The sequence below is a fragment of the Puma concolor genome, chromosome B3 (genome assembly GCF_028749965.1).
Source record: "Puma concolor isolate L17-30 chromosome B3, mPumCon1.1.hap2, whole genome shotgun sequence".
Classification (NCBI taxonomy): Eukaryota; Metazoa; Chordata; class Mammalia; order Carnivora; family Felidae; genus Puma; species Puma concolor.
This window is the reverse complement of record NC_141672.1, coordinates 86939544-86953356: the sequence shown is the minus strand read 5'-3', so window position 1 is coordinate 86953356 and position 13813 is coordinate 86939544. Positions and strand designations below refer to the sequence as shown.

The window sequence follows — 13813 nt, the reverse complement described above, 5'->3', positions numbered from 1 at the left end:
CAAAAATACCCGTTTTTGAGTGGGCAAAGGTAATATGAGATTACCAAAACCTGCTCCTAGTACTGTGTGTGAAAGTGATTTATGTGTGAACTTATCTGGGTTTTGGAGCAGTAGGGGCCCTGCTTGCTCTGACCTTCCCTGTAGTTTGATATGTGGACTGTAGATGGCACTGCTTGCTAGCAAACTCAGTTCAGCTTCATCTGTAAGCCAGAGTAGAGCACTCTTGTGGCTATTAGTAAATGATGCGCTTTCTCTTGTTTATGGTATTCTGTAGTCTTCAGCAGAGGCACCTGCAGCCTCATAGTCAGCTAGCTGACTGTTAATGTAAACCAAGGCAGTATATCTTTTTTGTGTTTTTTTGATGTTTATTTTTTTAGAGACCTAGAGTATGAGCAGGGGAGGGGCAGAGAGAGAGGGAGTCACAGAACCTGAAGCAGGCTCTAGGCTCTAAGCTGTCAACACAGAGCCCGACATGAGGCTCAAACCCATGAACCATGAGATTATGACCTGAGCCGAAGTTGGACACTTAACTGACTGAGCCACCCAGGCACCCTGGCAGTAGTTCTTAAGGCTTAGCCTGAGGTTCTGTAGTGCTCGTTAGAAACCTAGAGCTTTTGGCTTTTTCCTTAGGTCTTCTGGATTAATATCTGTGCTTTAGATAAACTCCCAAGAAGGTTCTTAGGCATACAAAAACTTGACAACCATTCCATTGCCCTAAAGATTGATGGGCGTGAAAATAGAAAAGTTAATAGTAAGATATATTTTCCTAAATGTCTAACTTCTTGGACATAATAGCAACAATGAAAGTAGCTACCTAGGTACAACCAGCGTTTTATGTTCTGGTCTCTCCTATACCTCTGCCCTTGCTTCTTATACCCAGTTTTCCCTCATCTTTTGGTCTAGTTCCAGGGTTTTTCTGAGCAATTTACTGCATATAATGGGGCTTTAGCATTATTTTCAACCTGAACTTGCAGATAATCAGAGCCTCCAAATTTTAACAGACGGTAACTTGGGCTCCTATCAGATGATTTCACAGCTATCTGAATACACAGATGCTTATTAGCAGTGGGAATAGACCCAGATCGCTAAAGGATTATTAAAAAGCTTGTTTCTGGGGCGCCTGGGTGGCGCAGTCGGTTAAGCGTCCAACTTCAGCCAGGTCACGATCTCGCGGTCCGGGAGTTCGAGCCCCGCGTCGGGCTCTGGGCTGATGGCTCAGAGCCTGGAGCCTGTTTCCGATTCTGTGTCTCCCTCTCTCTCTGCCCCTCCCCCGTTCATGCTCTGTCTCTCTCTGTCCCAAAAATAAATAAACGTTGAAAAAAAAAAAAATTTTAAAAAGCTTGTTTCTAAATTAACAGGAGCCTTCTATTCCATTGGGGGGCAGCATTTCAGTGTGGTTGCACCTTGTGGTGTGATAAGATTTTGTGCCTAGCCTCTGTCCTAGCCAAGAAATGAATCCACTACTCTTTGGCAGTTGCTTTCTCCACCTGCCTCTACCGTGTCCCAGCTTATGGCCTAAAAGAAAGGTTCTTTTATTTTCCATTAGGTTTGTCAATTAACAACCTGTCAGGGAAGAGAGAAAGAAGTATTGGTAAATACAGGAGCTTTGCCACAAAAGCATTAAAGATAACTTCATATGCACTGGGCCCATAACTCTTTAGTTCTTTAGTAATGACTGCGGAGCTCCAGCTCCCTTTCTGATCTCACCATTTTGTGGATGGCTAATAGAACTTCACTGAAAACACTATCCAGCAATGAGGGGAGGTGGCAGAGTAATCAGATCTATATATACACCTGTGATAGAATTATTCCTGACTTGGTATCCCAGTTTTTCTGCAAACTCCAGCACTCTTTGGATCTTTAGTTTGCTGCAGGTTCATGTTGAAGAGGTTGACCTTTTACGTGGACCAGCTCACTAGGTCATTATTAACGGCAGCTTATTTGTCAGAACAAAGAAGTTCAAACCACTAGCCTAAAAATTATCCACATCTGCCTGATTTCAGAGTTGAAGTGTAGGAAATGTGAAAGCTATCTCATGTGGATCTTTCACTGTAGGTTACCGCAGTGCCATTGGATTCTTACTGCAATGACCGAAGTGCAGAATATGAGCGGCGAGTGCTGAAGGAAGGAGGGAGTCTGGCAGCCAAGCAGTGTTTGTTAAATGGGGCCCCTGAACTGGCAACAGATTGGCTAAATCGACGATCCCAGTTCTTCCCAGAGCCAGCTGGAGGACTGTGGAGCATCAGGCCTCAGAATGGCTGGTCTTTCATCAGGATTCCAGGTAAGTTCTCTGTTCTCTTGGAATGTATTCCCAGTTCTGGCAAGTGGGTGAACCAGAGACTTACTCCATGTGGTAGTTTCAGATATTTGAAATTCAAAGTTTTGGGCTTGTTTCCTGTTTTGCCTTTAGTAACTTTATAGATAAAAATACTTAAGTAATTTATGACTGAAGAGAGAAATGTTTTTTCGATTTGTGCTTATGTACTCTCCTTTGACAAGCTTGCAACTGAGATAGGAATGCCACCCTTTAAAAGGGGGAGGGGGATAGAAATAAACTTGGTAGGAAAGGTTCCAGGTTGAGTGAGTACAGTTGTCTTGTGCTATTGCCAGTAGAGTGAATGAGAATGTCGTCACTCACAGAAAGCCTCGTTGAAGTAGCATAAACAGTGTCCTGCACGGAGCACTAGAGATCTGAATGATAACCAGAAGAAAAACAGTGTGTTCTGTGCCAAAATGCTAGCGGATTCCCAGACCTCCTAGAGTCAAGGTCGAGGGTTGAAAGGAAACTAGGTTTTCATCTTTGCTTTAGTGAGACTACTGTTAAGGAAACTGAACACAGAGTTCATAGGCTTATGTTCTTTGCTTACACCTGCTGGCAAACTGGAATGGTAGTTGAGAACTACCGTGTTAGTTTTGGTTGTCCAGATTCTCTGATATTTTGAATGTATTCTTCTTACTGGATATGATGGAAGTGAACTAGAGCTAAGCATTCAAAAAGAATCTTCCAAGTGTCAAAGGACTTAGGGTCAGCCTGGTAGGAGCTGTGGGGGTGCTTTGAACTAGAAGATGCCATTTTGAGTTTATGAGAGCAGCATTGTATGTGTCCTCGTAGCAGTCTTAGAACACCTGAAAGCATTGGGTGAAGGTGTACTGTAGGAAAACAAAGGGAAAGCCCCATTGTAAAACAGGCCTGGTTTGTAGTGGGAATAGCGGAATAAAATCTACCGGGTCTGGAAACCATAGAATCCCAGGCAGAAGATGAGCACAGGTGTTGAAAGAAGCAAGACAACACCTTGTTTCTTCTTTCTCCTTCCTTCACTGTGGCTCCTAAGTTCCCAGTACAGGAGTAGAAGGCTTATTGCTGGCGCTGTGGGAATCTCTTGTGGCTTTTCCTGTTCTTTGAAAGAAAAATGGACCTTGTTTAAATTGCAGGAAGTGTCTGAGTTCTTTTCGCATCGATAAAAAGCGCCAGCCTCACTGGCTGTTTACTGTGAGAACCAACCAGCTCCTCACTGACCCCATTGTGCTCTGTAGACTGGCTGGGGCAGGGCAGTGAGGGGTGGGGGTGCAGGGTCACTGAAACCTGTATTTTATCTCTTTTTTCTCTATACTTTTACATTTTCTGTTTCCTTAGGAAGGGTTGGTTCCATTATAGTCCCCGAGAGACCAAAATCTCCTGGATTTCTTTCACACCTTGAATGCATCTCCCTTTTTCACCTGGAGAAAGATGCACAGTCCTTTAAAAATTCTCTCTTGGAAAAAGGAGATATTATTTCATCTGTTACCCTAATTTTACTGCCATGGGATATATTCATTTTCTAAGTAGGCTCTTACACAGCTGTGGTCAGTAAGAACTTGTGTCTAAGTGAATACTATAAGACTGTACTGCAAGATTGTAGAAAATACTGCAGGAAGGTAGGATAGGTCTGTTCAACATGTTTTGAGATCCTGTTTTAAGAGAGGTTTGCCTTGGCACAGTCAGCCTAATTTCTAGGGAATCGTGCTCTTCTTGGCTCTGTGCCCTACTTAGTAACAGGTGGTGCTGTTGTCTAGTGCAGCTTTGGTAGCTTCTAAAAAATTGGGTAATGGATGCCAGGCCCAGAAGGTACCAATGTTTGCACGGAAAGAAACCCATTTTTTCTGCTTATCTTCTAAGGACAAGTACTGGGGGCTGACTTCTCTGTCTAGGATGCTTAACAGAGAAGGAGAAATATTGTTCATTGCTTAAGTATTTTAAGACTATTGCTGCAGTGTCTTTCTTCTTAGGCCTTTTCTTTCAGAGTGGTCCAAAGAAATCCAGCCCATCTATTTTCAGTCCCCACGTACACAGTAATAGCTAACAACAGGTGCCACTCTTAATTCTTTTGGGTGCATCAGAGTTCTGTCCTTCAGAGTCTGTATACATCTTCATCTCTGAGCCTTCCTAATCTTAGCATCAGTTTGCTCTAGTTAGCAAAGTAAAGTAGATGTAGGAAGCAGGAATGTGTGAGAACCATTGAATCATGATTTTGAGATGAAGCTTCTCAGTATGCAGTCACAAGAGATTTATATATGCTTAAATATTTTGGTTGAGGGAGTGGATGTGAATGGAGAGAGAAGATAAGCAGGCTGCAGAAATCTGATGAGCTTAGCTTGCCCACTCTACTCAATGACTGAAAAATATATGGACTTTGTTTTTTCACCTTCCTGTGCTTTTAATGAAAAAAGAAAAAAAAAAAGAAAGAAACTATTGTTGAAAGCTGATTGGTAGCTCTGTGGGGAATGTTTAGGAGCTATCAAAATTGAGGGATCCCACGAAATCCAATTAAATGAGAAAGGTAAGGTAATCGTGACAAGAAAACCTTGAGGTTGTTAGGAAAGCGTTGCCGCTTGGTCAGATTTGGAATTTGTACAGGCCTCCTTGTCTGGTGCCAGGGAGAGGGCTTAGCATTCGGCTCTGTCCCAGCTGCAGTCATTTGATTGTGTTGGTAAGGAGACCAACAAAAAGAAGAGCATTTCAATAATCTAAACAGGACCAAACAAAGAGGCTGAACAAAGGTGTGTGCCATAGCTTGGGGGGAAGGGGGGCGGGGGCGGTGGAGGGAGAGATGTGGCCTGGCAGCATTCCGAAGGTGGGAAAAGGCAAGCTGCAGTGCTGAGGAGTAAACATCCAGGGCCTGTGGCTTTGTAGCAAAAACAGAGTGGCTGATGATTTGTTATGGTGCTGTCAGCACATCCGCTCTTGTTCGGTTTATACAATAATTGTGCACTTGGCAAATAGTGGCGAGAACAGAGAAATCTCCATTCAGAACTCTTGGATTGCTCTCAACAGTCAGCCTCTGCAGTTCTGAGAGGAAAAAACCATGGATTCAAACCCAGAAACTAGGGGTAGACAGCATGTTTTTTTAATAGTTTCCTTTTTTACTTCTGTTGCTTAGTTGTCTATGTAATATGTCTATCCTTGGTCTCTCTCTTGTTGCATCCCAGAGCCACTTCCACATGTACTCTTAACTCTCCCAGCCTCTTAAGCCTCATTTCTTCCCCTCTTACTAGCAGTGATTGTTCGGGCATGTTTATGGACCAGTCTGCAAACAGGAAATTCTACTTCCTGAAATGTGATGGGAGTTGAATGATACTGAATGGATAAGATGAATATTTGGGAGTTAAGTGTTCTGTAAAGATCTCTGGCTAAAATACTCTTTTTTTTTTTTTTTTTTTTTTTTTTTTTTAATGGGAAGAGGAGAGAGAAAGCGCAAGTTAGTGAATAAAAGCAGTTTCTATTTCACAGAAACCCAGTCTTTATTAAATTACAGTTTAGGATAATGACATTTACCAACCAACCTATTTGAAATCATCGAGGAGAAGGAGTTTGGATTTAAACAAAGGGACAGAAGTGGATATGTTTATTTGCATTTCTCAATATTTAAGTGTCTCTGGGGATAGGCAAGAGTAGCCCTTGTTTCTGTACATTCTCATGCTTTTAGGGGGTGTAAACCATATAGCTGTAGAACTAGCAGAAACAGACATCTAGAGATAGGATGAACAAGGAGAAACAGGTCACTTACAGCATGTATGACGTGGGCCTCTTGGATGTCCATGTGTACCCTCTATCCCCTGAATAAGGACATGGAGCAGGGAAGCTTTTGAATGCCTTAGGAGCAGATGTCTGTCAATTGCAAGGGAACCTACACCTCCCTCTTTCAGGATACTGCTTCCCAGAGCACTACTGGATCATGATGTAACAGTGCTTTGGATTCTTCTCTAGAGTACTTTTCTGCTCTCATGGTGATAAGCATCCTGGTTGTAATTTTGGCTGCATACAGCTTTGCAGTGAGTGATTTTGCTGCCTCAATTAAATACAGTTTCCCCCCTCCTCCCTCCCTTTTCTTCTCCCCAGGCAAGGAGAGCCTCATCACTGACAGTGGAAAGCTGTATGCCCTTGATGTCCTCCTGACTCGGCTCAAGTCTCAAGGACATAGGGTCCTTATCTACTCCCAGATGACCAGGATGATAGACCTGCTGGAGGTAGGAGAAGGAACCTTGGGGACCTAGGACACCTTGACATTTCACTTGGAGGAATCACATATCTATGACTCATGTCAGTCCTGCCTAATAGGAACCTAGAATTTGTCTTTGTGATTTTAGTGTCTATAAAGGGAGAAGAAGCAGCTCCTGGCAGATGTGAGAATATACAAAGGACTTTTACCTCCTTCCCTACACAAGTGAAATAGAACACCCCCTACTCCTTCCTTTATTGGGGAACAAATTTCCTAATGTTAAAGTAGATCAGAGCCTAGGAATTACTTAAAAAGTCCTCTGATGGGGAGCCTGGGTGGCTCAGTCAGTTAAGCCTCTGACTTCAGCTCAGGTCATGATCTTGCCTTTTCCGAGTTTGAGCCCCGCATTGGGCTCTGTGCTGACAGCTTGGAGCCTGGAGCCTGCTTTAGATTCCGTGTCTCCCTCTCTCTTTCTGCTCCTTCCTTGATGGTGTGCGTGCTCTGTCTCTCTCTTTCTTTCTGAAAAATGAATAAACATTAAAAAAAAAAAAAAGTCCTCTGAAATTCTATATGGAAAACAAGATTTGGGATTAGTTTTCTAAGTAAAAAGCCAGAGAACAGCAATTCAATCTGAGTTAATGTAGTGGTCTCAACTTGGATACATACTTCATTCTCTTGGAGGAGCTTTAACAAATAGTGATGCCTTGTCCCATCCTCAGAGATTCTTATTTAATAAGTTTGGAATGAGGCCTAGGCATCAGGATATTTCAAAGCTTATGAGGTGATTCTGATATGCAACCAAAGTTGACAACTGTAGGGTTATGGTGAAAGATACAGCTTGTCTTACAGTATATGGCGGCTTCTGTTTCTTTAGGCTTCCAGGTTGACATTCTCTCTGCTTTTTGTCTCAGTGGAGACTAATTACTTAAGAGAGAGGAAGTCATGGAGATCAAACAGGAGAGTGAAAGTGAGGACAAATAATCACAAACTACCAGGATTAGTGTTTAGAGCCAGAAAGTTGGATAGCCACTGGCCAGGAGGCTAAAGCACCTGGATGTAAGTAGTGTATAAATTTTCTCATGTTTTTCCATGGACTTTACATTGCTAAGGCTGCATATTCTAACCCTGCTACCCCAGGGAGTATTGGACCATGATAATCCCTATCTAGGAATAAGGGACTAGGGAACATATCAGCACAGATGGAATGAAAGGTAGCATAGGGAAGAAGTTTTAGGTTCTTTGGAAGCCAGACCTGGCTTGCTGAATTTTGTCGTAGTATTTTTGTGGTCTTTTTAATAATCTGGCAACATCTTTTAACAAGAGACCTAACAAATGATATTCGAGGTAACTTGAATCACTAAGTCTGGCATTTAATACAGTGTTCAGCCCCTTCATTGCTGTCAACCGGTTGAACTTTCTGGTTTGTCCTATGGAATAGGTCACCTATTTCTATATGATGGAAAAATGTTGGTGGGTGTAAGTCAGTATAACAGAAGTAATTAAGCACTTTTTTGATGCAGATCTTAACTTATGTTAAGGGTCCTAACAGCAGTAATCCAAAATAAAAGGACTACCTGTATCTTTAATGTTCTGTTCAAAATGATGCCAATAGCCAAAATAAGATGAGTAACTTTACTTTTGGGGCTCTTTTAGATAAAGTGCACTTGCCTTCTCCTGAAGAGTCAGGGAAACATAGATGAGGTGTGGTGATACTGTACTGCTGTGAATTATAGAAAAAGTAATATGCTAAAGATTTTTTAGGGAAAATGATGATCTTTTTTCCCCAAGGTTATGCCAGTATGTTATAGAGTCCTAAAAGTTGCTTTTAGGAAAGTGCCAAGGGTAAGTGGGGTAAGCTACCAAAAAATAAGCTAGCTCTAGTAGATGAAGATGATTTAAATGTGGTACAGTCCTGTATTGTAGTTCCTCATTCTGTATATTATACACTTATAGGTATTCATAAATATTACTAAAATAAGTGATTCAGAGTATGATAGTGAGTTTTGTTAAGGATGAGTGCTATAAACCCTACCCAATAGAGTCACTTCCTATCTCTCTGTAATGCAGCAGGGCTTTGGGAGTGGTTGGGGGGATGTGGGTAGGTTTTGCAAACATGGCAGCTTGAGAACCTCTTCTAAATGTAGTTGCATCTCTGTTTGGGGAATTCTGAATTAGGGAAAACCAAGTTCAAAGCCTGAACTTCATAACTGCTAACATTCCTTAGCTGTATGGGTAACATGCCTCTAGGATGATGAAGCCAGAAAATGTTGCGACTGTTTACATGTTTTACTGAAAAACTAAAATGAAACTCTTATCTGACTTCCTTAATACTATATTATCCTTTTTTCTGTTTATTTGTTTTTATATTATTTTACTCCAGTGAACCACATTCTGTATTTCAGGAGGTTAATCTTCTAAATCTATTTTGTGGGCATAGAACTAAAATGTCCATGATGTTTTATATATGTCTAACCATTTATTGAAATATAATCCTATTGTGAAAAATATATATGATTCTATTGTGGATCTTGGGACAATGCAGGATTAGGTCTATATTTCTTTACCTTTTCAAAGAGTATCATGGATTTTTAAGTCATTGTCATAATAGAAGTTTCCACTGTAGGGGCGCCTGTGTGGTTCAGCTGGGTAAATATCCAGCTTCAGCTCAGGTCATGGTCTCATGGATTGTGGGTTCCAGCCCCATGTCGGGCTCTGTGCTGATAGCTCAGAGCCTAGAACCAGCTTCAGATTCTGTGTCTCCCTCTCTTCTCCACTCATGTTCTGTCTGTCTCTCAAAAATAAATAAACGTTTAAAAAAAAAAGGCTCTCACTGTAAACATTAGTTAGAACCATGTATCAGCTTTTTTTTTTAAGTTTATTTATTTATTTTGAGAGAATGCAAGTGGAGGAGGGATAAAGAGAGAGAATCTCAAGTGGGCTCCGCACCGTCACTGCAGAGCCCAATGCAGGCTCGAATGCATGAACCATGAGATCATTACCTGAGCTGAAGTCGGTTGCTTAAACTTAACCGAGTCATCCAGGTGCCCCATAGCCATGTATCAGCTTTAAAATGTGACCTGGCAGGGGCGCCTGGGTGGCTCAGTCGGTTAAGCGTCTGACTTCGGCTCAGGTCATGATCTCACGGTCCGTGAGTTCGAGCCCCGCGTCAGGCTCTGTGCTGACAGCTCAGAGCCTGGAGCCTGCTTCAGATTCTGTGTCTCCCTCTCTCTGACCCTCCCCCGTTCATGCTCTGTCTCTCTCTGTCTCAAAAATAAATAAACATTAAAAAAAAAAAGTTTTAAAAAACGTGACCTGGCACATGAACGCTGAGGATCATATTATAGAAAGTCCCTTCCGATCTTCATAAATGCTTTTTCCCCTTGAGTACACTTGACCTTTTCTTTAAAAAAAAAAAAAAAAAAAGTACCTTGACCTTTGCCTTCCTTCTTCATTCTCAATGTGTTGTAGGTTTTGTTTGGTTAGTTTTAGATTAACCCCCCCTCCCCCCCAGCATTTTCTTTTTACCATAGCATGTTACACCTTGTATATAAGAGGGAAAGAAAAGCTTTCAGTAGAGCAAGACATGGAAACTCACATTGGGGGCATTGAAGCTCTGTTTTGTAACTGTAGAGCACATCAGCATCTCTTTCATCCAACAGCCTCTTTGGGCTTTTTGTTCTGTGCCTTAGCCTTGGCTATCTTTTTTACTGTTTCTAGGACTCAAAAGAACCAAAAGACAGTAAAAATCCACATACTTCTGTATGACCAGATTTGTATTTTGTGAGAAATACTAGTTCTGGGCACTTAGTATTTGCTCAGTATTTTTTGAAGTGACTGATAGACTCTTTCTCTTGCTCAAAAATCTGACTTTAAGTTTCTTGTGAATATATCAGATCTTATTCCAAGGAGAATTCTATATTCACAAATGTTTTATTCTTTCCCATGGTATCCAAATACCATTTCTGGATAGGGGATAAAAAAGCAGGCTGCTAAATTTCCGGGGCCAGAAGTTTTTAGTGTGCCACAGGCAAAAGTCAAAGCTTTGGATAGGGGAGAATATTTTAGATCACTAAATATTGTGCTATGGATTTATTTTATATTTACTGAATCACCTGTAAGGTCTTTGCTGGTGAGGGTACTGGGGGGAAACAGACATGGCCCCTTTGCACTTAGGATGATGGCCTCCACCTGTATGTCAAACAAAACTTTTCCTGCCACCACCATTTTTACCCTAGTTTGGAAACTCCCCGACCCCCACCACCATATTCTGATAGTTGCCAAAAGCTTTTAACTCACTACAGATGACTTACATCATCTTTGGGTTGTCTCATTTTGAGGTTCATTCCTGTTACATCAAGCAACTGAGTCTGTACTTTAAGGAAATAAGCTTCAGTATTTTCTATGCAATACAAAAGTATTTGGAACGGGTCAGCCAGCTGGTGCTGTATGTGGTGTGATTGTTAAGTACTGTAACCCAGACAAATCTTGAACTGCACCAATACATTAAAATAGTGCAATACAGTATTAAATCCAGATAATCTATAGCTAATGATGACATTTGAGATACTAGGTTGTGTAACTTGCCCAGTCAGCAAGTACCTCCTAGAGGAGGATTCATCCTTGATAGATGTTCTGTCATTTATGAGCTGGCTTCTCTTAGAAGTCCCAAATTACCTTTGGGAGCTGTGATTCTAAACATACTGGGAAGCTGGGTATTCTAAAGCTGCTCCATGGAATGAAAAGCAAATTGGGATCAAGCATTCTGATTACGTTTTAGGAATGATGGAAGGAAATGTGTCAGCTTACAACCACACTATGTTTATTCTGCTTCATTCATTCATTTCTTTTCCGTGCTGACTATGAGCAAGGCATCATGCTAGGCAGATGTGAATGTAAGTTAAATGTGATCTTTGATTTCTAGGAGTGTATCTAGTGGAGGATATATACCACATACAACACACACACACAACTATCAAGTGTACCCTGATACCAGTGGCCAAAATGAAGCATAAGCAGAGCTGAAGATAGCAAAAGGGATACATTTATTTCTAACTGGGTCACTTGAAGAAGGGTTCACATAGATAGTGACATCCGAACTGAACTTAAATAGAATTTCAACCATCAGGGAGAAGGACATTCCAGACTAAGGAAGCCAGGTGTACAAAGGCACAGAGATGGGAAGTCACAAGACATTTGTAGGGACTAGCTCAGTGTGATTGGATCATATGGTGTAGGAGAAAAAGGACTAACACAAGTATTATGAAAGCAGATTATGGTGGGCCTATGTGTCCCTTGTGATTAGTCTTGCTCCAAAAGACTCTTTGTATTAGCTAAGGGAAGGATGGCTGCCATATTTCACTCATTTGGCAATTTGCTTGGACAGTAGAGAGGTTGTAATAGACATTGAGATGAGCCTTACTTTTTGCTGGTGCTAGGCCCCAAAGATGGAAAGGGGCGTGTTCAGAAAAATAAAGTTAGGCCAGGTCTGCAGGTTTGTGAATCATACCAAGTCTTTCCCCCAAATTGTTTTGGGAAAGTGAAATTGGGTTTAAATGAACAGCAGAGGCAACTTTGAAATAGAAAAGACTCAGAATGGAAGATTCATGTTAGGGATATATAAACATTTGCCTTTAGTTTTTCAAATGCCCAGTTATCCTTTCTTTATGATGATAATGGATGGAGGTTATGGACAACATGTTTGAGAACCATATAGAGGCACCTGGGTGGCTCGGTTAAGCATCCGACTTTTTGTTTCAGCTCAGGTCATGATCACACGTTTCCTGGGATTAAGCCCTGCATCAGGCTCTCTGCTGAGAGGCTCTCCCTCAAAAAAAATAAAAACTTAAAAAAAAAAAAAAGAACCTTACATGGCTTCTCCCTCACACACCACCACTACCTTTTTCCCCCCTACTGTTCCATGTGAGAAGCAGTACAGGGGTTAAGCCAGAGGCTCTGGCACCAATTAACTTGAGTTCCATTACCCACTGCCTGAGTAACTTTAGAGACTTAACATCTGTAAAATGGGAGGGACGATAATAACACCTACCTTAAAGGCTACTGTAGTGAGGATTAGATACGCAAAACCAGGTAAAATGTATAGCATAGTGATTGTCACTTAGTAAACGTTCGTTAAGTGCTAGCCATCATCATTACCACTATTGCTTCAGGATGAACCTAGTCCCTTTGTGATACATCTTTGGGTGTGTGAAAGTTTGCTTTTATTTAGTATACTTTAAAGGAGAGGTACTTGCTGAAGCTATTTTGAGTTATGCTGATACCTCCGCAGCTACTGTTTTATTTTCTTATTTAAAAAAATTTTTTTTAATGTTTATTTTTGACAGAGAGAGACAGAGCATGAGGGGGGGAGGGGCAGAGAGAAAGAGAGATCCGAATCTGAAACAGGCTCCAGGCTCTAAGCTGTCAGCACAGAGCCCGACGCGGGGCTCAAACTCATGGACCATGAGATCATGACCTGAGCCGAAGTTGGACGCTCAACCGACTGAGCCACCCAGGTGCCCCTGTAGCCACTGTTTTAAATGTGGCTTTATAGATATGATCCAGAACTGACCGGTCTTCTCGATGTGTATTCTAAGAGTGGTTTTCAAATTGGTGGGGTCGGGTAGAGGACAGAATTCCTAGGTAGAGATGAAGCAGGTGGGGCCCTAGACTCCCCCTTCTTCATCAACCAGAATAATAATGCATTTTATCTATTTTATATTAGGAGGTTTTCATACAAGATTTTGCTTGGAAAAAAGAGTTCCAGGGTTTTTAAGATAGTATAGGATATGATCCACAACAGTGTTTCTCAAACTTAAATGTAATTACAAATAACATATTTAAAAAAATTTTTTAATGTTTATTTTTGAGAGAGAGAGACAGAGAGTGTGAGCAGGGGAAGGGCAGAGAGAGGGAGACACAGAATCCAAAGCAGGCTCCAGGCTCTGAGCTGTCAGCACAGAGCCTAATGTGGGACTCAAACTCCCAAACCACAAGATCATGGCTTAGGCCAAGGGCGGACGCTTAACCACCTGAGTCACCCAGGCTCCCCAGGTAATACATGTTAAAATAGAAATTCTGATTCATTAGTTATAGGATGGATCTCTCAATTCTGCACTTTTTTAAAAGTTTATTTATTTTTGAGAGAGGTGGGGGAGACGGAGGGAGAGAGAATCCTAACCAGGCTCTGTGCAGTCAGCACAGAACTGGATGCAGGACTCAAACTCACAAACCATGAGATCATGACCTGAGCTGAAATTAAGAGGTTGGGTGCTTAACTGACTGAACCACCCAGGCGCCCCCCTCAATTCTGCATTTTTTGTTTGTTTTTTAATGTTTAT

General features: G+C 41.6%; 1 protein-coding gene across 4 annotated transcripts in view; it reads left to right on the top strand.

Annotated features, from left to right (window-relative positions):
* The window catches only part of INO80 (INO80 complex ATPase subunit), a 144205-nt gene that overhangs the window by 93586 nt on the left and 36806 nt on the right, over window positions 1-13813 (top strand). For all 4 annotated transcript variants that reach the window (XR_015252593.1, XR_015252592.1, XM_086710399.1 and 1 more), the window contains exons 26-27: window positions 2056-2281; window positions 6377-6504. Coding sequence is in view for 2 of the 4 variants with exons in the window: in XM_086710399.1 (XP_086566525.1) it covers window positions 2056-2281; window positions 6377-6504 (354 nt within the window). In the remaining 2 variants the exon portion in view is untranslated. The remainder of the gene's footprint in view (window positions 1-2055; window positions 2282-6376; window positions 6505-13813) is intronic.